Genomic DNA, 24,733 nt, shown 5'->3' with positions numbered 1-24,733 from the left:
AAACCAGAACAGGCCAAGACTCTGATTTATGTTATTACTGCCTTTGGCTAAAAAAAAACCATCATTATGCTTGAAGAACACAGTGATCCCACAAATTAGATTAAAAAAAAAACAAACCATGTGTTTCATGCTTGGAAAACTTGTTTAATTAAGCACGTTCCTCTCTTTGCCCTCTTGACAGCTCTTTAAAAATAAGTAAGGAAATAAAAATGCTACTTCCAGTAAGATGGAAATCCCAGCAAAATTTATTGGATGATAACCTTCAGATATCCCCTTAGGAATAAATCCCCTGTGAGTGTTGCAAAGCTCTTCCCAGTTGCACAGGGAGAGTATCTGAGTGTCACGTTCTGTCATGGTATAGGAAAAGCAGATGGTTAGTCTCATTTCAGCAAAATGATAAAACAGGCGAGCAAGAAAACCCCCTGAACCTGATCTCAATCTGGAAAAGGATGCAGCCATTGGAGTGTTACTATTTAAGTCACCTCTTCCCTGCATAAACTTCCACACACATCTGTAGTCTGAATTAGGCATATAACACGGTCCCAAGGCAATGAGAAGATTAATTTTCAGAACAGAAAGTCCAAACCACGCAGGTCTGAGGAACCTAGGCAAGAAAGCACCCAGGATATTGTTTCTGCTTGCACCTTCAATTTAGCTCTACACTTATACGTGAGTTAAACACACAGTCAGTGCATCCATTGGAACCCAGCAATCTCCAAAATGCTATGCAAACCCATGCCCACCTCCCTTGCCAAACTTCCCAGGAATGACACAAAACACAAAGCTGAAGCAAGCACAAAACAAGTTCAGCTGAATCAATATCAGTGCTTTTAGGGCTGAAAAATTTTCATTCATGCTCTCAAGGCTCCTATTCTCCATGCTGTTGACCTCCTCACCTCCTGAGTAACTTCAGCACAAGATCTCTTAAAGGGGAGACAGGGAAGAACCAGTTAAACGTCTAAGAAGTTAAACAGGCACATAAATAGCTTTTCCCATTATTTCTTTATGAAAGGCACTCAGGATAACAGAACGCAGCACGCCAACATCAACAAAACATTAAAATCACTCTGTACTGTATTGAAGGGAGTTTCACAGAAAGAACACCAAAACACTTGAGTCTTAAATAGCACTGCTTCTTGCAAGAGCCAGAAGTACTTGATGCTTCTACATGCACACTGAGAAAGGTATGCATGCACACACTGAAAAGCAAGAAAGAAAACAAGACGCAATCACCTGAAGACAGCACTGTCAAACTAAATACATCCCTATTTCTACCAGGGCTAGAAAACACACTTAAAAAAAATCCCAAACCTAAAAGTAACCAAGTCTGAAGGCTCGGAGGTTCCAACTGGGCAGGTCTAGGTCACTTCCAAAAAACCCCAAACAAAAGGCAGCAATCAATCGAGTGAGGACAAATCCATTTTACATTTTTGTTCTACTAGACTGCTCAATAAACAGAGAGAACCCTTACACAGGGCATTATCCCATCCTCCCAGCTCCCATCCCCTTACCATTTTAAAGGTCTGCGTAGCTTTTGTTTCCACCGTCCGTAGTATTTCTCGCAGAATCCTCATTCCTTTCACAATATTTCTATGGGGAAGACAAACAAAAAAAAATAATTGTAAAAAAAAAAAATCCCCAAAACACACCTTGGCACACTGGAGACAAAATATTTTTATGATTTGCCAAAGCCTGACAACAAACTTGACATTCAAACAAACCCATGAAACAATCGCTGAGTGTGCATAGCGAGACAAGTCACTCTGAGGCACAGATAGGACAATGGCACTGAGTGAGGCAGCGACTGTAGCATGCCTACTCCAGATGGCTTCCTAAGAGAAGATCACATTCACATTTGACGAACAGAGGGGACATTTGGAAGCCTTTCGTAGCTCATATTTATAAAGCAGATGCTTCTTCTTAAAAGCATCCACATTTCCTCTTCATACACACAGATTGCACTTGTTTGAATTACATTGAGCTTACGTGATGCTTTTAAATGACGATTCCTTTGAGGTGGTGCTTAAATGCCTTGTGTCTGATGGTCCAGACACATGATGAAATTACAGTGGTTTACACAGTTTATTATCAGACAGCTAAGTTGCACTAACTGTCTTCAAGCACAGCCTGATGGGCAATAAAAGAGGGTTAGCATACCAGTTGCCAAATGGTATCTTACTCATATGACTGAGCACCAAGAGAGATTCGGAAAGGACATGCTAGCTAGATACTTGCAGTCTGTAAGTTCTTCAAGGCTAAGGACATGGCCCTACCACCACAGTAACTACAAAAAAGTTCAGTGCACTTTCATTCTAGGGTGGAAGCTACTCACAGAAAATACAAGCTATCAAGAAAAGGAGCAGTGCTGTACTGAAATAAAGACAACCAGACAAGCACTTGCACCGGTACACTGACTGCCATTTCACAGAATCATAGAATCATAGAATATTTAAGGTTGGAAAGGACCTTAAGATCATCAAGTTCCAACCCCCCTGCCATGGGCAGGGACACCTCACACTAAACCATCTCACCCAAGGCCTCCTCCAACCTGGCCTTGAACACTGCCAGGGATGGACCATTCACAACCTCCCTGGGCAACCCATTCCAGTGCCTCGCCACCCTAACAGGAAAGAACTTCTTCCTTATATCTAATCTAAACTTCCCCTGTTTAAGTTTGAACCCATTACCCCTTGTCCTGCCACTACAGTCTCTAATGAAGAGTCCCTCCCCAGCACCCCTATAGGCCCCCTTCAGATACTGGCAGGCTGCTCTGAGGTCTCCACGCAGCCTTCTCTTCTCCAGCCTGAACAGCCCCAACTTTCTCAGCCTATCTTCATACGGGAGGTGCTCCAGTCCCCTGACCATCCTCGTGGCCTCCTCTGGACTTGTTCCAACAGTTCCATGTCCTTTTTATGTTGAGGACACCAGAACTGCACACAATACTCCAGGTGAGGTCTCACAAGAGCAGAGTAGAGGGGCAGGATCACCTCTTCGACCTGCTGGTCACGCTCTTTTTGATGCGGCCCAGGATACGGCAGGTTTTCTTCAGTTTTCACTTCAGTTTATTCCAGGAGAATTTTCTGTGCAGACAAAACCTAGTTCTCATAAAACAGTAACAAAGAGAAGCCATACACCTTAACAACCTCTTCTGTCAATCTGATTAAACCTTGAAGTAGGACAGACTGCGCTTGTGTCCAGGTAAATGCAAACCTTCTTGGCACTCCAGATGTGAGCATGCATACCATGAATATTGGCCGCATAAGATGCCACCCTCAAGCTTATGGTCACCAAGTCACAGAATGCAAATGCATGTGGCTTACTTCCAGTCAGTATTCATCTCCAAATTTCAAGCTCTGAAGCAATCTGAAGATTACCTAATTATGGCCAATCTACAGACAAGCAACAAAGTAAGGCAAGAGAAGGAACACCGCAGATTTGCCTCTGTAGAGAAAGTCAGATGCTGTCTTTTTCCTTCCACTTTCCTCTAAGTAAAAGATGTGCTTTGAATTTATCAAGGGAAAAAAAACTCAAGGAAGTTTTTGTAAATTGGACTTCAATGCTTTATCAAGCTCTCCGATTACAGGGCCAAGACATGAGGTGCGTTTCTGTGGGTCTAGGAAAGAATATACCCGCAATGATGCAGTTCTGGACCTTAAACTGAGGAAAACCATAAAGCACAAGGCAATACTTACACACGACTAGTCACACCAAATCCAACAGAGTCATTCACATGCTATGTACTATCAGAGAGTCAAAATCAGCAAATTCCCCCACCTAAACAAAATGCCTCTGCCCAACTGCTCTGTCAGTTCCTCAAAACTACTGGCATTTCATGTGCTTCCTTGGGCTCCTTAAGAGGCTGGACAGAAGAGATAGAGTGTATAACAGTTCTACATTTTCAAAAATGCATACATTTTGATTTCTTGTTAGGATAATGGTATTTGTCTTAATAAGGTGTCAATGAACTCCATTAACTAGCATCAGAAAGACTAGTGATCCCTCGCAAAGCCAATTAATTCCACGTTTGGCACACACTTCAAAGACAAAATCCAAGGAAAGGTGCTTAAAAGGGACAGCTTTGTTCCTAGAGAACTGAAGCATCATTTCAGTTACACTTTGTAGAGACAAGGCCATAAACCAAGTTAAGCTCCATGGCAGAAACACCCTGCTCTGGGGGCAAGGGGAAAGGAAGAGGAAGGAATATTGACACACTGAAGTGAATGAAAGAATAAACAGAAAATTGCCACCCATCTGCAAGAAATCAGAGTTGAAACCATGAGCCACATGAGAGGTGCCTAGAACACCTTCAACAGGAGGTGGCATTTCAAAATGGGCAGGACTCATCACCTCGCAGACAGCAATTGTGTGGTCAGCTTGTCTCAGAGAGCACCTGCTTTACGCTCTGAGATCTCCACTTAAACATGCAACGCACCCATCAACAATACCTGTTCTACAGGACCCAGGATTTGGTTTGGCAGCTTTTCTATTGTGAACTTCATAGAACATTATTGGGCTGTGACAGGAGAGAGATCACACCTGCCAGCAGTCCGCAAACAAACCTCACTAAGGGAGTTTGTCTTTCCAGTCTACTGTTCCAAGCCAGAAGGCCATCTGAGCACACATTTCATATTAAGCACATGAATTGCTCTACCCATAATAAGGAACTTACTGTTCCATTAATAGATGTCCTTCATATACTAAATGTGCACTTTCTTAAATTAGGACCTGAAGAAGTTAAAAAAATAGGAGTATTTGAACAGAAATATGTGTACATAGATTAGTGGATGAGGATCCAAACCTAAACCCTCTGGAAATCCATTGTGAATCCATTTGATCTTGTCTAGATCAGAAACTAAGCAATCTTGAGCTCTGCAGGACTTGGATACAAGACTATCTGTAAATCTCAGGTAGTGTTGCCTCAAGCCAGAGCATCACAAGTGACCATCAAATCATGGAAATTAAATGAGTTGAAAGAGTCCATAGGCCCCTATTGCACTGCTAAGACACCAGAAAAAGAAATAAGGAAGAACAGGATGTGAAAAGCACATGGGCATTAAACTGCCTTGGTTTTAGCCACGAAAGTGCCAAGAGAGGCATTAAAATAAAAAGAAACAAATGCCATTTAGGATTCAATTACAGCTAATCTAATAAAGAGGAACACAACAAATTGTGGGCACAAACTGTGACAAAGAGGCCTGTCGGTCTGGCTTGGCATAAAAATGTGTTTTGTTTGTACGAGTACCCTGCTAATACAGGGTAATTAATTACCAGTCCATGAATCAAAGCAGTCATATCACATTTATGGCATGTTGTTCAGTTAACTACAAACAATTTTAAGGTAAGAGCAAATAAATACATTGTTTTCCATACAAACTGCTGGGGAAAAATATTAATAGTGAACCAGAGTGGACCATGGTGACGGAGGTGTGCAAAGACAGTCCCCCAACAACATGGGCACTAGAGCATCATGCTCCTCTCCTTATCCATTAACAGTGAGCCACTAACAGATGGAGGAGACCATTTGTGAGATGACGACGTGGCAGTCTGCAGAGCCACCTCTCCAGAAGAAAGCAGTACCTGAAGCCCCCAAACAGCAGCAGCATCACTGCCTCTGCCCAGCTCCTTTTGGCCAGGTTTCTAAAAAAATCCACGCTCTGTCCTTACAAAGCTGGTCATGCATAGGCACAAAACACACCTGAAGAAGTAAGCCTCAGATTCGCAGCCTCCTATGAATGAAGACACAAGACATTAACTATAAGGCCTATTACGGTGTCCTAATGGCAGCCTAACAGAAGTAGGGTACTCAATAAAAACCCCTCAACAAACCCAATACAAAACAGAAGCATAGCACTTATCTAGATCCATCCAGCAGGCAATAAGACTCACTCCTCCAAAATCACCAGCCGCAACGTCCCGGGATAAGGTCCTAGATTGTGGGACTGAAAGGAGAAACCACAAGAAAGCCCACACATTCCTCAGAAGAGATGAACAGGCTGGCAGAGGCCATCCTGTCTGCCTCTGTACATCAGATTCTACTGTAAAAGAACATACGTATGAAGTTACTCTTTCAGAAAGTGCCCTTGCAACAGAAGCCCACAAAATTTGAAAGAGGGACCTGAGCACTTTAGAAAACTGATAGGAGAGGAGAAGAGAAAGAATTCTGTAAGCTTTCCCTACTAGGCATTTTCATCAGGGTTTTCCAAAGTAATTCAGGTCCTCACTTGAGGAATCAGAAGGAAATCCAATTTCTAGTAAGTGTTTAAGTATTTGTTTTTCAGAAATTCATCTTCTTCTAAAGTGTCCCATCCAGAGCTTCCAAACCCAACCACATCCTCTAGAAAGCTCCGAGTTTGTTTTGCCTGTGGAACCTCACACGTCCTTCAAGTGCCATTAAGAGAACAGCATGAATAAAACCATTACTTCACATGGCTGAAGCCTGTTTGCCCTAAGAAAACACTAAGAGCATCTTGCCCAAAGCCCCCATAACAGTGTAAAGTAATAATACCTGTTCAATACTCTGAAAGGAAAGGCAGTAAGAAATGAGCCTAATCTTCACACATCCACATCAGAGAAAATAGACCACCGGTTGCCTCCTATAGTATGACAACATCTGCCTGCCTACATTTTGCTATTCTGCATCCGCAGCATCAGCATCACTCACTGAAGAAATAAAATACCTTTTCTTTGGGATGCATTAAGGCAAACAACTGCAGGAAATGTGTCTTCAGCCACACAGCATTTTTAAGTAAACATATTATTAAAAGCATCTGGGACTTCCACAGCTGCAGGGATTGCTGGTCCTTAGAGCTGGCAGCTCAATATTTGAAAGGGAAACCAGACCTTTGTTTTGTACTGCTTTCCTTCCACTGCACACTGCAAGAGAAAAGGGCATCCCTGCCTGTGATCTGAGAAGAGCTTGCCTGTTCCTCAGCAGGAACAACAGCATGACAATACCACTCGCATCCCTCAGTTTTTCTACCTGGTAAGAGAAGAATAAAGCAATCACTGTTTCTTCTGTACACATGTGCTGCTAGGGAAGGACACCCCACCTGACAGGACTTACTGCTGACAGCCTGAGCATTCCTCATCCAAACCTTATTTCCTACTTGAATATGCTGGAAGCAGTAAGAACAAAAGTGTTTCTTTGAGCTGTTCAACATCAGGTGGAGAAATTTATTATACTCAGGAAGCATCCTAAAAAGCTTCTTCCCTCTTCCCTGCTCTTTCCTTAATATATCCCAATGCTACTTATGCCCTCTCGTGGCAGAAATCACACATTAATACCAGCTGGGGGGGGCAGAGACAAGCTGCAGAGTCCCACCAGCCTCCTTCCCCCCACACTGAACCTTTCATTTCCCTGGCTGGTGTTTCTCACTTGCACTAGAGGAGGTGAGGAGCGCGTGGGACTCCATGCCCATTCCTGCCACGGGAGCTCCATCACACCAACTGGGATGCTCTTTCATCAGAGACAGCTAGAGAGAACATTTTACTGCTATCGCAGCAATTCAGCTTATAATCAAAGTGCTGCTTAATTCACACATCTATTCTGATTCCAAAACGTTTTCCTGTGCGAGTTTTGTTGGGGTTTTTGAAGGCTGTCATTAAAATAACATAAGAAGGGAGCAAGCAGGGCCCACAGTAATAGCTTAAACAATACACTGGATATATTGAACTGAAGAAGACTGCATTTTAAATGTTGCTGAATAAAATGAACATGAGTTTGATATTCAAAAGGTGCCATATGTTCTAAACGAGATTTTATTACACAGTTAATGAGTTTACTGGCAAGACCCGAGCTTTCTGTTCACCGTGAGAATGGCAGAAGACTAGGAAAGTACACTGTGCCACAGCTGGTCAACGACCAGCTCACCTGGGAAAACCACATACCCAACCCCTACTGACAAGATGATACTGCTACTATGCCTTACACTTACAAGGCCATTTCTTTACACTTAAGCTTGTAACGACCTGGGTCATGTCATGCCATTTGGGCTTGGTGTGTTTGTAAGCCTTTAGGTTAAACAAGGCCCACCTCTCATGGATATGCTTATGAGTACAGCTTCACTGTGCATGCAGGCTTTTAATGAAAGAATGGGGAACAGAGGCTGTTGGCAGCTGCATTTAAATGTATTGTTGGGGGATTAAAAAATTTAGCAAAAAAGCCTTAAAAAAAAAAAGTGAAAAAAAAAGTATCAATTTTTCTATAGAAGAATTTAAACATATTTTTGCTGGGATTTCCCCCCCCTAGTTTTCTTCCTTTCAACCTCCCCTCACTTACTGCTTCCTTCTCCACTTTACACAGCAGGAAGAGGAGAAGTTATGAAAATGAGATAATATTTCTGACTGGGGATGAAGGTAAAGTACCCAGCCAAAATAAATTCTTTCAAATATGGCTTGCTTATAGTTTATGAAGTTTTGACCAGCAATATCAGCCAGAGCCATGAGAAATTCAGTATCAGATTCCTTGAGAACAAATGGGATAATATGGTACAGGAAGAGCACAAGGGAAGGATGGATTCTTATGAGTACTGTTTACATATATTGAAGAGACACTCTCCCTACGTGGCAATCTCTCCATCAGCTAAATACAGTTGATTATGCTTTGAAGACATGTCCTGCTTTAGGCAACTGTGCCCTCACTGATGCCTTTACTGTTGCTCTTGAGAAGGTTTTCCTCAGCTGAAATGCACTGTAGGCTTGCAGATGGCAACTCCTCCTCCCCTACCAAGGTTCACTGGGAGCTGTATTTCAGAGGCATAACACATACCCTGGAGCAGCATTGCTCTCACATGTATTCTCTCTAGTAAAGCCACACAGATTTGGGGTATTGATCAGGACATTTAAGACCTTAAACAAACAAAAGAAAGAAACTACCCTTAAGACTTCACTGAGCTCTAAACCAGGCCCTGTGGCTGAATATGTTAAAAGCAGGCAGCAGTGTAAAACTCGCTCTTCAGTCAAGCTCCCCCCATCTCCACAGGGAACAGAGCTGAGTCAAGACAAAAACATTGTTCTGCTCCACCCTACTGTGGGTCTGGAAAAACAAGGTTTAGCACTCTTAAGAGAGGCAGAGAAGGACAAATGGCATAGGAGAGAGGGAAGGACACTGAAGGGATGTGAGGTGAGCCAGCTGCAAAAACATCACAACAGAACACATACGAAGAAATAAGCCTTCATCTATTCTGAGACAGAACATGCAAAATGATCTATTTTTCTTAACATCTGCATCCACCTACCCCTTCTTTAAATGAGTCACGTAGGCACTCTGTAGAGCTGCTTCCAGGAAGTAGGAAAGTTCAAACTCGGAGTAAGTCACATTGCTGCCCTTGATACTCCTTGAGTGCGTGTTGTTTAAGGTCTGTGAGGGGAGGAAAGAAATACCCAGGGTTACAGACAGCTGTTTAAACCAGTCAGTTCCTCATGAGCCAGAGACATCTTCAACAGTAAAATGTGAGCTTCTGCCATCAGATTCCTCCTCAGGCTGCTTGAAAACTTACCTTCACCAGCTAGTGAAAACCCTTTCAAAGTCAACCAAAATAAACCATACAGTGACTTCCATTAAATATCCTGCATGCAATATGGTATTTGAAACACCATCCCTCATCACTTCCCAACCTTTAATAAAATAGACAGCTACACATTAATGCCAAGGGCTTCAGAAGTACTACTCTAACCACACAGATCCAGCATCCCACACAGTTTGAGTAGGTATGTCTGTCTTAACAGAGCTTAAATATTACAAGTTAGTGGGCTACCAGGAGTCCTGATGGAAGGATCTTAGGCTTTCTTCTGTCTGTGCTCTCAAACCTTTCCTGATTTTGCTTCCTTACTGGTAAGGTAAGCCCTGTGCGGACTCTCCAAAGAAGAGTTTTTTACATCCAGGACTGGAGGAGGCCTATGGACTTTTTTATGGGCATCTCCCAGTGTTGCTGCATCCTTGTCTCTGTGCCCAAAAGATGAATGAATTACAGTTCAAAATCCTTCCCTTCTTTGCAGACACATGCTGTTGATAAAAAACATTTACAGTGTCCAATACTGGCAGGAACTCATCCTTCCAAAAGGGAAGGACAGTACTTAATTTTAAATAAAAAAGCAATCCAGCTTTTTCTGACAAAGAAACACACGGGACTATTTGTTAGCTGCCGTTCTTAACGAACTTATACATGCACCAAGCTCTATTTATTTGTTTTTTCTTAGATTAAAACCTGCAACAGATACCTTCACACCTTTGCTGCTGAGAATAGCATTAAAATCGCATCAGAAGGTCAAAGGCCATTAAGCTACAGAAGAACAAGTAACATGTATTGCCATCAGTGCTGCTGGTGTCCAGCGTAACACGTGGCAAAGGAATGGCATGGAAGTGTATGGTGTGCTCTGTTAAACTCAGCTAGGTGGAGTTTCAGAGATAGAGACCACTAAGCATGTACCAGCAAATCAGGGGCATGTATTAAAGTTCCATGGAGGGCTCACAGTACGCATCTTACTCAGCATCCTAGCCAACCATTGACTATAAGCAGTTACTTGCTACCAATGAGCTAGGTTCTTCCAGTTTCACTTGGAGAAGGTGAAGTACTAGCAATTAAAGTGCTATGGCTGACCCAAAAAGGTTACTTGCAGCCTGTTAGGGATCTCAATACTGTGTATCATTTACATGGCAGGTATGATCTTGAATTCCTTCGTGCTAGCACTTGCTATGCAAAGTTGTAGTGCCCAAGAGCTAAACTGGAGGTACAACTCGTGCATTTCTGAAATATTTAGTGCTTTACCACAGGCAAAACTAGTTTCCAGACCTCATTCTCAAGGAAAACAAGCAGACACCAGATAAACTGCTGTTTTGCAACTGATTATACCGAGACACCTCACTCCTTCCAACTTGTTCCCATCTTCCTTGATGTCACTCGCATTTCCCCATCGTTTTTGCTGCCACAACCCCAAAATTCCACCCAGACCACCAGTTAACACCCTTCTTACACACTTCTTCTCACCTTTTCAAGCTCCTGCAAGTACACCTGGGCAACGACACACGCTGTCTCAAAGCAAGCCATGACCTCCTCCTCCCTTTCACACAGCCGAGCACGCGAGGCAATCGAGTTGGTTGAGCGCTCCAGCGACAGACCTGCAAAATGGTAACACCTTCTTTAACCAGAGCCCATCAACAGCAGCACGGCCGTGCTATTCCTTCATTTACTATCTGATAGGAAAGCTTTTCCATAGGTGGGTTTCCCCCTTGTTTTAGGGACTTTCAGGAAAAGATGCCTGGGGAAATGTAATTCCTACACATGCAAGGCAATTTTATCATGCTTCTCTAACACAGTGCCAGATGCTTTATGAAGAAAGGATTTACAGTTGCTCTGGTAGGGATGAGCAAGCAGGGAAATTAAGGCCTATATTTCTAAAGACACCTATAGGCTTTGGGTGCTGAAACAGCCCTTGTGTTGAAGAAATACCCTGGCACTAGATTGGATAATTTCTAAGCATCCATTACTCCAAGTGAAGCTTTCAATAAACAGCAGTTTTGAGGGGAGGAAAAAAAAAATAATCCAAAACAAAAAACTGGAAAATGATCCCAAAGCAAAGTCAGAGAATTTGAGGCTCCACTTGGAAAATCCTAGCACATGCACACTGCACATGGACACACAGCAAGCTCTTGGCAAGGCACAAGAGAGCCTTAACCACAAGATCACTCCCTTTTCCAAAGAAATTACAAAGCCCTGGGGTTTTTACTACTAAAATTCTTTCTGGCATCATCATCATCCAACCCAACTTCCAAACAAAACCAAGGTCAATTGAAGACCCACAACTACTGTCCCACACGGAAATCCTTCAAAAAATTACCAGATCCTTGTCTGGCACCACACTATGGCATCCTTTATACCTCTGAATCTATGTGGAGAGGCTACACATCCACATACCCATTTCACTCTGATCCATGTCTATACATATGCTGCACTGGATCTCTACGGTACATGACTGCTTGGCAATTCAGGTCTTCTGCACCTGCACTGATGCTCAAGTAGCCCCACACAGGTTGTAAGGAGTTCAGCACATGCTTCCCAGTAACAACATTCCCTAATACCAGTGAAAAATGTACACGATGTAACACAGAATCCGAGTGCTCCCAACAGATCCACAGAGGTAACAAAAGATGAGAGCTCAGCTGTGGGGACAGCCCCTCCAAGGAAGTGATTGAGACTGCTGCAGCATATGGCAAAGGATTTTGCTCCATGTGAGGAGCCATGGCATGTACCAGGAGCCACGCTTTCCTGGCCCCAGAATCATGGGGGGCACAACACCACAGCACAGTTCACTTCAGGAGCCTGACAGCAAGCTGCTATGAGGCAGCAATGGGGAGCCAGGTTTCCTCATGATGAATGATGCGGGATAAGCACTGATGCTGGAGGATGTGGTTCCTAGGCAGTCTTAGCTTTGTTTACTTCTCATGTTCAATGTTTGTGTTTTGTCCCCTTGGTTACTCTTCTAGGACAGTTCCCCTGTCTCACACTGTACATTTTAGGCAGACACGAGCAGTCAGTTCAGTGGCCTGAGAAGATGCCACATTGGTGCGAGCTCAGAAGGTGGCTCCTCGCTCCTCTCTCAAGTCAAAGCGCACAGCACATTCCCTCAAGGACTTAAACCTTGAAGGAACACACGTCAGTACCTTTCACCTTTGAAAATCCTGGCCAGAACAGAGCAAGAGGAATGCATTTACTCCAAACTGACAGTGTAGGGGGGACAGGCACGATGACCATTTTGCTGTTTTTAACCAGCACCCATTCTGTGTTCTCTCCTTTCTACTCACATACACCTTGTACAGCATCCAACATACAGAATATTTTTGTCTTCTAGACCATCTGTGAAGTTGCTTTGCTATTATTTCAAAGCTTCCATTTCCTGTTACTCCTGATACGATGGAATGAAGGAGAAAAGAGTACATTGACTATACAGCGAAAGAAACCACCTGGTGCTGAAGCCAGAACAATCAGCCTACAGGTATTCTTCTTAGAGTCTTTGTCTCAGTTTTATCTAACTCTGAATTTCTAGTCATTGCCCTCGATTTAAAATAAATTTTAACAAGTGGTGGCATTGCAGAGTCACCATTCCCGTAAGTACAAAGTGGTGCTGAGGGCCCTGAAAGAAACCCAGTACAATCCACTGACATTCATACACATGCAGCATATAATCAAGCTGCAAGAACCATCCCAGCACAGTCTGTATGCGGGTGGTTATCGTGGGAGATGTCACACACAGAGAACGGGCTGATAAAAAGCCATTTACATACATGCTACAGCCCACTGCAAGAAGCTACTATCTCTAAGCTCTGATGTGGGGGAAGAGGGCAAGTAGCCTTTGCCAGCACCAAGCACTGACAACAAGCGTTCCCATCCGTGCAGTCAGGAAAACAGAGCTGGGGTTGATCACAGGCAGGGGAACGAATGCCTCCAAAAAGGGTTCTTGCCACTGTTAAGTACAGAGCAATATACAGTGTATTAAAACAGATTGGGTGCTACACTGCACACTTCTTTCTACTTGTAAAGGGCATATAGTGTGACATTAGTCATGGCTCTTTCTGCTACTGCCATATGCACTGACCTGATGTCATCAGATACAAGATCTTCCACAGAATCCAAACACAGCTATTCTTCCCTACCACAGAAATGCAACGAAAATGGAAGTTAGAGCAAGCAGACTCCAACCCCGGCAGACCAAGTGAAAAGCAGAAGAATAACAACAGAAGTTCCCTACTCTTGCAAGCACCAGTTCAGTTCTCACAGAGCAAAGCCCCAACAATTACAGATTTGCTTTAGGTGCAGTTGGGCAACACCATTTACAAGCCCTCCACTCCCGAGATCACAAGTCCCCTAACTCCTCTCCATCCCCAAGTTGGCAGCACAGAAAAAACTTTGCATCCCAACATACATTTTAAATTCAACTCTACTCCCCAAAATGTCAAAAGCCACGAAAGAGCATGCTACTTCCACACTGGATTTAGCAAGGGAAGTGTTGCTCTTGCTAAGACAGAATGAGCTTCCGAGTAAAGCGTAAAGCAGTATGTTTTCTTGATAACTTGTTAAGGTAAGGGGACTTGGTTATTTTTCACAACCAGTTATTGTGAGATAATAGCAACTTACAGCTATGCTGAGATTTTCCTCATATGAATTGGGTGCCCAAGTTTAAATATATACATACATATATACATACATACTATAAGAACATTTTATGTAGTGAAGATGCAGATTTCTGACGGAGTGTGGCCCAAGCTCAAGATTTAGAGAGACATGCTTCCAGATTATCCTTTTAAAAGGACACACTCTCTCTACCCACTTCAGAGGCAGTAACTTTCTATGTATAGAACCACTGCTTTTCTTTCCTGCATAAAGATAGAGCTTCCATTCACTTCCTCCGGTTCTCCCAAAGATTAACCTCTGGCTCTTGATTCCTCCATAATCTTTGTCCCTTCTTCTCACCTTCTAAAGCTAATCTGCATTTATGTCAGGAAAAAAAACAAACCCATAAGGTTTGTAAGAAGTGTCACTGAATTTGGTCTTCCTAGAGCTGAAACACACTGCTTGCACTTACGGAAACCTGAAAGAAGAGGTTTTATGAAGACTTATTTCCACTTCCATCTCACTCAGTCCTTGGAAAGGGAAGACATCACATCATGTAGCTCCAGTGCTCTGAGGCGATGCTATTACCAGAACTGGAACACAAATGTGCACACGGACACGCAGTATCAGGTCTCAGCAAGATAAATGAGACAAAAATCCATGCTGGAAGGGATCCTAGGAGATCCATGGTCCACCATCCTGTTTAAAGCAGGGCCAGCTCAGGGCATTACCCAGCCTGGTCTTGAAAGCCTCAGCATATAAATGGAGATTGCACAACCACCAGGGAGAAAATAAGACTAAGGTGGCACCTTCTTTTCCTCGGTTAATGAACTAGTTCATCAAATAGCAGCATTCCTGCTTCCAAGTAGGAGGAATATACCAATCCACTCACAGGTTCTCTTCATTCTCCTTTTTTACCCAGACCTCAGGCCTCCTGTATTTGCAGAAACTTGCACAGCTGGGGAATGGTGAGTTCATAGGTGCAACAATCCAGGGTCAACAGCAGCACGCTACTTTCACCAACAAGTGATAGCCTGCAGCTGCTAAAGCCCTATAACCCAGGAGCATCAGAGCTAGCTGGCAACCTAAGGAAGAAATCAAAGAAACACAAAACCACACCAAGCTGCGTTGTGTCCAGGTGCTACACCCACACTGAACACAGCTATGGCAACTTGAAGCAAAAGACATCTTAAGCTGGAACTTGCAGCACTATCAAAAGCATCAGCCCCAGTCTCCAGAGCAAGGTTACAGCACCTATGCTCTTGTGCCACCCAGACAGCCCACCCTGGCCAGTGTGCTGCTAAGCTAAGTGCATGCAATCGTTTTACTCTAGCAACAGGAAGATAAGTAAGGCAACTGCTGCAAGGAAACTGGTTGTGTGCACATTCTCACTCCATGGCAAAAAACACATCACTCCGGGTAGGTATCCCCAAGGGGAGGGTGCACTTCATCTCTAGCACATGGCCTTAACGCCTAGTTCAGGAGCATGGCTCTAAAAAGAATCTGTTAGCATTGAAACAAGGCTATTTTTCAGACTAGCTGACTAATCAAAGATCAGCAGAATACTAACCATTTTTCAAAGGTAAAATCCAAAAGCACAACCAAACCATTTTAGAGATGGCATTACGACCAGCCTGGCCCCTCAGCTAAAGCTTGAATTTAAGAGCGCAGCCCTCAATCAAACTATCACATTACAACGTCTTAGAAAGCAACAAGCCAAAGCAGCAGCCAGGATTAGGTTGACATAGGCAAGACCCAGCACTACAAGTTATTTCTGCCACAATTCACAGCGGTTTAAATAATCCACATCATGGGTCTTGACATCCATCTCCGCAGCAATTATGATTTTGCAGTAGGATTTATGTGGAATGCAAACAGAAGAAGAGGGATAAGAAAGGCCTACAAGCCTTTGTTTCTGAACATATTCATTCATACTGCACCACATGAATGGCGAAGAGGAAGAACTTAGGTGGAGAAACATCTTTCATCATTGCTTCTTATTGTACAGGATTATCATATACTCACACCAATCTGCCATAATTTGGAGATATTTTTCATGTAAGAGTCTCAAAGGCAGAAAATTCCAGTAACCTTAAATAAAATTACCCGAAGACCTTTCTGTCCCTAAAATGGGAACAGAGCCCAAAAACTTATGTAACTTGTGCAAGGCTTCTTTGAAGTTGCAGCAAAGCAGAACTCAAGACCCCTACTCCCAGCCTTCCCCTAGATGCAATAAACCAATGCCAACAACGTTACTCCAATTACTTTTAAGTTCAGAACTCTACCTGGTTACACTTGTCATTACAGCTAAAGCTGACTGTTAAAGGGGCAGCCTTTTGACTTGAGTGGCTGTGAACCAGATGGTAGTAAGCACTCTCTGAGATGCAGCCTCAGTCCCCTACCCCTGATCAACGCTGTGTGGGCTCTGCATCACGCTGCGCATCTTACCGCACAGCGGAAATCAGCAACCTTAACCCAAAGATGCTCATTTTCCTGAGCATATCAAGACCAGCTGCCTGTCAATTGACTGCTCTTAAGCTTAATGGCAAATCTTTGAGCCTCAGGTTTAATGTTAATATGGTGATCTCCAAACATTTTGATATACTCCTATGAGTAAAAACAAAATAGATTCAGGACCATGCACAACCATATAGTTACATACACACTGCTTTACAGTGTGTTTACTATATATTTATGTGCTTATTTTGTCAGAGATACCTTCTAGGTAGCATGCTACTGACAGCCATCTGTCACCACAGAAAGGCCTGCAAATTCAGAACACTCGATGCTTTGTAAAAGCAAGAGGCATAATTCATCTTTGACAACTTCTCTAAGCATTTTGCCAACAGATAACCAGTGATCTCTGGTGTGGTACAGAGCTTTTCCATGGTCACTCACCATCTCATTACAAAGTATTGCAAAGATTCTATTCACAAATCTTGTGTTTATAACACTAACCCCATTAATGACATCCTACAGCCCTTTGTGTGCTTCTGGGTCCCACTTTGCTGCTAAGTAGTTCTTGGTGTATTTCCTTATTGAACCAGAATACAGCAAACTCCTTAAGCTAAGTTAGAAGCATCTGTACTATCGTGCAACTGCAGAGCAAACCTCATATGCTGTTTGCACACATGCTAAGAGTACCTGCAATTGTGTGGAGAAAGGAGTGGAAGACTAACAACACTTTACTATCACAGAAACCCAATCACATCAACAAAAAGAACACTACGTTATTCTCTTCTTCCACTTTCCAAACTCCAGTTACTTACATTCAGTGGCCTGCAGCTAACTCTCCTCATAAACCTGAAGTCGCTCCCATGCTGCTTCTGTGCAGAGCAGATTGGGCTAAATAAACTATTTCCAAAATGCACAGAGGAAAAGAAGTAAACTGTCTGATCCAACAGCAGAGAAGAGCCCATGGAGTGCAACAGCAAAGCCTAAATGTACACCAAGAATGCCAAGGCTGGGCTTGACAACCCTTTCACATTCAAGCCAGAAAGCACTGGCAACGAAGCACACAATTCACCAACATGGGAGTTTCTAAGTAATCACTGTTATAACATAAGAGCTACTCCAAACTCTCCAATTTCTGTTGTGAAAACCCAGATAAGATGTACTAACACTAGGCCCTTTTATCAAGACATCAGCCCCTACAAACTGGGGCTTTCACCTACCAGACAGGTACTGCGATGCCAACATGAATCAACAGCATGCTTCCTGTCCAGCTGTCAGAACTGTGAAAACCAGCACTTTGAAGTGCATAGCAGGTAGAGAACAAAGTGCCTTTCTGATGGGGATTAACATTTAAAAGATGCAGCTTTTATCAAGCAAAAGTGAAAACAGGTTCTGCCAACAAAATCACCCTCAGTTAGTTTTAACGCTGCATTGCATCATACATCCTTGTGGCTGGGACTCAGTTCTTCCAATAGCCAGGCAGAAAACTAGTTTTACTATGTAGGCTCTGTTTAAAGGAACCCATTTCCCCACAGATCTCCATGCTCAGAAAGATGAATCTGACCCCTTTTTAGTCATCAGAGAAGGATTCCAACAAAAGAATTTGTGCCCTGCCCCTGACAGACCCTTAGAAAAAGGCAAACGCATTTCTTCTTCCATTGCACTTCTACTTGGTCACAGCAGAAGCTGAGAAGTTGAAAGTAGCCTCACTGAGTCGCTGCCAGTAGAAGAAACAGACGATAAGGAATAGGAGGACAGTGTATCATCTCAAAAACAACACACAGGTTAACACAGCTACAAGGCTAACACAGTGTCAATTATCCTCACAAAGCCCATTATCGCCCAAGATCAATATCGTTGTATGAAAAAAGTGAAAGCAAAGGTTTAGGTAATTTTTGCCCTCAATTTTCACCCAAACCTATGTTTTTCTCATCTTAGCTTTGTGTCCAGCATAATTGTGGCTCTTCACAATCAAGAAACTTTCCTAAAGACTGTAAGAATGCTGGTGTTGTCTTTGGAAAAGACTTAGCTACCCTCCTAACACTGCAAGATGTTTAAGCGCCTCAGCCATCTTTATTGCTTCCAAGGTGGGCAGGTTCCAGACAGGGGTGAACCGGGACCCCAGGGAATTCAGCACCCTTTAAAATAACAACCCTCCTGGTATAAACAGGATTATTAGGATAGAAAAGATTTAGACTCTTGAGTAAAAACCTACAGTAAGCATGCCATGATGTCAGCTGTGCCTAAACAACATCATAATTGATGATGAAACTAATGGGGAGAGATAAAGAGAGTTCAGGCTCTTAAGGGTTTTCTTCTCTGCCCCTTTTTACCTATTGCCCATTTCTGCTAAATGGGTACGTGATTGCATGTTGCCCTCATGCCGGTCAGTACTAGCAATGCAGGCACAATGAAAACTCAGCTTTTGGAAGGGAGGCTCTGTTGTGCTGAAGGAAGGGAGGAAGAGCTGGGTTCCCTCTTTTTTCACTCCTAGCAGATCTGGATATTTTCCTTGTAGTCATGTAGTTATTTTCCATGTAATCAAGTCAGAATTATTATTCTGAACAATAATACAGAAATAGACCATCTTTATCTTGACGTGGAACTACAACATGCTTTCACTTCTCCCCATCCCCCCCCTTAATGCCCAGAGGATAAATAAATAAAATTACTTATGTGAACATGGAATAAAACACCATCAACCTTCCATTAATCCATTTCCTACACTTGTCCCAGTTGACAAGACATGGTATATCCTTACACAGTAAGATCCCCTCACACTATCTCTTTCTTGGTATTACAGCAAAGTTTTCTTAGAGAACTTCAAGAAGCCTTAAAATCCAGCCCGTAGAAAAGATCCCAAGCACAAAAGTATGCATAACCCCAGGGAGGGGATTTTGGCATCCAGGAGGCAGGAGGTATTCCAAACACACATCTGGAAAAAGGATAACGCACCTTGCAAAATGTTATGCTCTCTGAAGGGAGGAGCAGGCTCACAAAGCGCACACACAGCCTGTTAACAGGTTCATAAAACATGACCTCAATTAAAAATGCTTCCTGCAAAAAGAAGTTAAAAGTTTCATGTTCCAAAGAAAACAAAATGAAATCAATTACGACCCTGCAAAGCTACACAATGCTTCCAAACTCATTTATCTGTACTTGAAATTGTTCAAACTGCTGCCGATTCCACACAGTATGCATTCCAGTCCACCCAATAGTCTTGCTACTGTCATTTCACTTACCATAAGCTACGTGGACAAAAATCTCATCCCAGAGAAGCTAACTGGAAACTCTGCTTTCAGGACTCTATTTCAAAGTATGGCTGCTTAAGTTAAGCCCATAACACACACTAAGCCATTAGCATTACTCTAATGGAATATACCTTTGCACTATGGGATCAGCAGCATTTAGTTAAAGTAACTACCTTAGGATCCAAAATACAAGTTTGATGAAATACTTAAATTAGTCCTTAAAACAGAGATGCTCTCTTTCAGGGAGGACAAAACCAATCCCCATCTTTCAAGTTCTCTCCAATAATTTAGTTCAGTGATTAGCTTTTCAGAGGTGATGAACCAACAAAGTTTTGACTAAATCAAACCAATCGGGAAAGCTTATTTATCCCATTTAATTCTATACATTAAAAAAATGCACACATGACAAGAAACTTAGCAGCTTTAACACTTACCAGAAACACTGAGCAAGTGAAACTGATTTAACTGAAAAGAATTGCTAATCAAATTCTTTAAAGAAGAGGAAAAAATAGATTTATCAGAACTTAGTTTTGAAATAAAGCTATCTTTTAACTGCATACTTTATTCTCATTTCCAAAGAAGTGCAGCTGAGCACAAATCTCACCTAGGAAATCAACCATCACATAGAAAACCGTATTAGAAAAATCACACACAAGCAGATACCAAAATGAAAGACTCCAATGAAGTGTATTAACAAGTGGGCGATACACGCTTTGACTAGCTAGTACGAACAACTTTAATACCAGACATATGTTTACTGAATGCAAACCTGCAAGTTGTTAACAGTTCTGCAAACCAACAAAGTAAGAATTAATGAAGTGGCACAAGCATAAAGGAAGTTTCAAGTAGATTAATCAAATTTTGAGGCTTCGGTTGGTCAGTTTAAAATCATGACTAAAACCAAGCAGGCAGCCAGTGCTCAAACCACTTAAGGTCAGTTAGGTTTATCTGTTCATTATCTCTGTGTGATATCAGCATTTTCCTTTCAGTACACCAGCAGAACCTCCAAACAACCACTTCCAGCATTACAAGCCCAAGACAAAGATTTCACACGGGGAGCAAGCAGAACAATTTACTTCAAGCAATAGTGACATCCTTATCATTAGAGTTTTGAAAGATACAATCACAAAAGAAACAGGAAAACACATGAGCTCAGTCACCTGTCCTAAAAATGAACCAAAACCCTCCTAAAAAAACATAAACTGGACTGAACCCAGAACCCTGGGTGCAGGCTTCAGGCTGTTTATCAAGCTCAGGAAAAACCTTCACATGGTGGATTTAGGGTTTTGCTTTCAGCAATAGCATTCACAGCTCTTAGGAGGGCTCTAAAGACTAGGGTCTCAATCCAGCAGAGTTTGTCCCATGATCTTAACAGGTTTTTCTGCTAGTGTCACACTACAGATCTTAAATGGCTTTAAATGATTTAAATGGATTTAAGAACAAAATAAAGATTGCTCTGAGCCACTGAACTAACAAAGACTCAAGTCACAGAAGTACAAGGAAACGTTTGTTAGAACAAAACGCAGACTATGATCAAAGCTTCTTACAGGTGGCATTACCTTGCTCTCTTCCACATGGATTTTTCTCTAATCTAAAGAGGCTGAGCTCACACTGCAGTCTTTTGATATAACAATTCTCTTTTCTAAAGTTCAGAAGGAAAACAAAATGAACAAAAGCAACCCCCCCAAAAAAAAACAAAAAACCAAAACCACCACCAAATAAAAACCAATCAAATACACTTTTAGCAACAAATTTACAAGGGACTCATCTCACCCATCTTTAGACACCCACAAGTTAGTCTGCAGCTTCCTCTCACAGTCACAAAAGAGGAGGCTGTATTGTACAACACTGTTATACTTCATGTCAAAAACCACCTGAGGAGGTGACGAATCGCCCCAGAATGGCCAGCTTCTGACTGTACAGAGAGTTCAGACTGGAGCTGCACAAATTAAACCCACCCTGAGCTGAAAAAAGGCCAACAACAACACAAACATCACTGCAGGATGGACTGGTAGAAAAGGGCAAACTACTACAGAGGCATCTGAGCCGAGCTCCAAATGAAGCTGGCTCTAGCCAATGAGTCAGCTTCATCTGGAGCTCAGCTCAGATGCCTCTATACAAATGCCTGTAATATGGGGAATAAACAAGAGGAATGAGAGATGTGTGCACAGCTGCAGGGATATGATATCATTGGTATCACAGAAACATGGTGGGATGGCTCCTATGACTGGAGTGTTGGAATGGAAGGTTACAGGCTCTTTAGAAAAGACAGGCAGGGAGAGGGAGTTGCTCTTTATGTTAGGGATAGGCTGGAGAGTATGGAACTCTGCCTGGGGACAGGTGAGCAGTCCACAGAGAGTTTGTGGGTCAGGGTTAAAGGGAGAACAGCGATGGGAGACATTACTGAGGGGATATGTCACAGACCGCCTGATCAAGGAGAACCTGTGGGTGAAGCACTCTATAGACAGATGGGAACAGCCTCACGCTCGCAGGCCCTTGTTCTCATGGGAGACTTCAACCACCCTGACATCTGCTGGAAGGAGGGTACGGCCCGGCACAAGCAATCCAGGAGGTTCCTCAACTGTGTGGAAGCCGCCAGTGTGTGCTCACAGCCCAGAAAGCCAGCCGTATCCTGGGCTGCATCAAAAGGAGTGTGACCAGCAGGTCCAAGGAGGTGATCCTGCCCCTTTGCTCTTATGAGACCTCACCTGGAGCATTGTGTGCAGTTCTGGTGTCCTCAACATAAAAAGGACATGGAACTGTTGGAACAAGTCCAGAGGAGGCCACGAGGACGATCAGGGGACTGGAGCACCTCCCGTATGAAGACAGGCTGAGGAAGTTGGGGCTGTTCAGCCTGGAGAAGAGAAGGCTGCGTGGAGACCTCAGAGCAGCTTCCAGTATCTGAAGGGGGCCTATAGGGATGCTGGAGAGGGACTCTTCATTAGGGACTGTAGTGGTAGGACAAGGGGTAACGGGTTCAAACTTAAACAGGGGAAGTTTACATTGGATATAAGGAGGAAATTCTTTCCTGTGAGGGTGGTGAGGCACTGGAATGGGTTGCCCAAGGAAGTTGTGAATGCTCCATCCCTGGAGGTGTTCAAGGCCAGGCTGGACAGAGCCTTGGGTGAGATGGTTTAGTGTGAGGTGTCCCTGCCCATGGCAGGGGGGATGGAACTTGATGATCTTAAGGTCCTTTCCAACCCTAACTATTCTATGATTCTTTGACAAAAAGAAGCAGTGGGAGTATTAAAGCTTTAACTCACTAGAAAACCAGATAGATACCATCTGCAACCCTGTCATCACTGCACAGATTTAGATAGCTATGTATCTCCAGGCTACCCCACTCCAGATGGAGGAAGACTACTGCCTGGCCTGACAGATGACATGGTGGACACAGGGAGCTCCTCCACGCCAGACTCACTGTTTTATGCAACCAACAGTACTGCTTGCATCAGAGATTGCCGAGTACTGTGAACCGAGCAGAGGTTTTAAGGAATTAACTTCACAGAAGATGATGAGGAAGGAGACGAGTACAGACCAATCACCTATTAACTAACTACAGAGGTTAAGATTAGTCATAATGACAAATCAAACTGTCGTCACAGCTCTACTTACAGCACACACAGAACTTCTCCTCTCTTCTCAATGCAGGGATTTAGAAACAAGCAGAAGCAGTCAGTCGAGAAACTGGAACAGCCTTGCCCTCTGCCATTTCTCCTGTGACTTGTCTACTGCTCAAATTCCTCCATTTGTAAAGAACCTCAACACTTACTGCTTGCTACTGACCATGGGTGGAAGTCTGCTGAGCAAGACGAGCAAGAAATTTTTCCTTCTGCAGTCCAATTACAAGGGTGCAAACGCTCATTGCTTCTTACCATAAGATGAACCTATTACATGCTATGGCCCTTCAGAGGAAGACCCCAGAGATTTAGCTCAATATCCAACCTTCAGTACTGTGGAGCTTAAAAGCAAACTCAGTTTTGCTGGTTCACATCTCATTTCTATCACCGACTTCATCTGTAGAGAGCTCTTCTTCACAGTAAAAGTGTTAGTACCTCTGGTTTCACTTTTCTTTCTTCCATGACCTCTCCAGCATAACCCCGAGTGTTTGAGAACCTACTGCCATTCTTCACGTACACACAATGCAGCGGTACTAGCTACACAAAACCAAGGTTGTTTCAGGTTTATACTATAAGTGATACAAAGTTCTGGTGTTTAATTCTGGATGAACAGGGATATTGTATTAAACCAACTGCTTTCTTCCATTACTGAAAATGGGAATAAGCAATTAAGTGGAGAACCTAAGCTCTGCCTTGAAATAAAGCCTGGACTGTAGCTTTCCTGGATTGCTGCCTAAACAATCCCTGCAAAAATTTTACTAACAGCGACGTTCAAGAGCATCTTCAAAGAAGGTTTCAGCTTGTGTAAGCAACCAGTAGTTCAACCAAAGGCAGTAATATTGTATGGATCAATAAGAAAAAGCTTCAGCATAAATGAATTTTAAATGATTCAACTGTGTGCTGTTACTTGCCCTGCAAGCTGTAGCCTGGACAGACACGTTTTGAAATGAAAATGTAAATCCACACTTGTATTACCATAGTTACCTGCACAAATTTCTAACACTTAAGGGCTTATTTCTCCAAGACTGTAAGGCTGAGCACACGGCATTTGGGAACAGTGATGCTAGCAGTGAGCACCCTCTCCAAACTCAGCTGGACAAGCTCTACTCTGCCTGACTTTCCTCTGTCAGAAACTTTGACACCATATTGAGTGACTTACTATACCTTTGAGATCTTGACTAATCTGAAAATAATCATCACGGAGAATACAAACCGTGGAACAGTAAGAGCACTAAGGTTGCTCTGCAATGGCAGGGGCTCCTTACGGTTTATCCACAAACACAGGGACAACACAATAGTTACA

At 43.0% G+C, this 24,733-nt stretch overlaps 1 protein-coding gene across 6 annotated transcripts in view; it reads right to left on the bottom strand.

The window, feature by feature from the left end:
- The window catches only part of TTC7A (tetratricopeptide repeat domain 7A), a 168,253-nt gene that overhangs the window by 137,496 nt on the left and 6,024 nt on the right, over nt 1-24,733 (bottom strand). For all 6 annotated transcript variants that reach the window (XR_008970572.1, XR_008970571.1, XM_057396978.1 and 3 more), the window contains 3 exons: nt 10,986-11,116; nt 9,237-9,358; nt 1,512-1,590 (listed from right to left, as the gene is read on the bottom strand). Coding sequence is in view for 4 of the 6 variants with exons in the window: in XM_057396978.1 (XP_057252961.1) it covers nt 1,512-1,590; nt 9,237-9,358; nt 10,986-11,116 (332 nt within the window). In the remaining 2 variants the exon portion in view is untranslated. The remainder of the gene's footprint in view (nt 1-1,511; nt 1,591-9,236; nt 9,359-10,985; nt 11,117-24,733) is intronic.

The sequence above is a fragment of the Pezoporus wallicus genome, unplaced genomic scaffold, assembly GCF_028554395.1.
Source record: "Pezoporus wallicus isolate ANWC-B61680 ecotype Strahan unplaced genomic scaffold, APGP_CSIRO_Pwel_v1 contig_8791, whole genome shotgun sequence".
Lineage (NCBI taxonomy): Eukaryota > Metazoa > Chordata > Aves > Psittaciformes > Psittacidae > Pezoporus > Pezoporus wallicus.
This window is presented reverse-complemented; position numbering and strand designations above follow the sequence as displayed.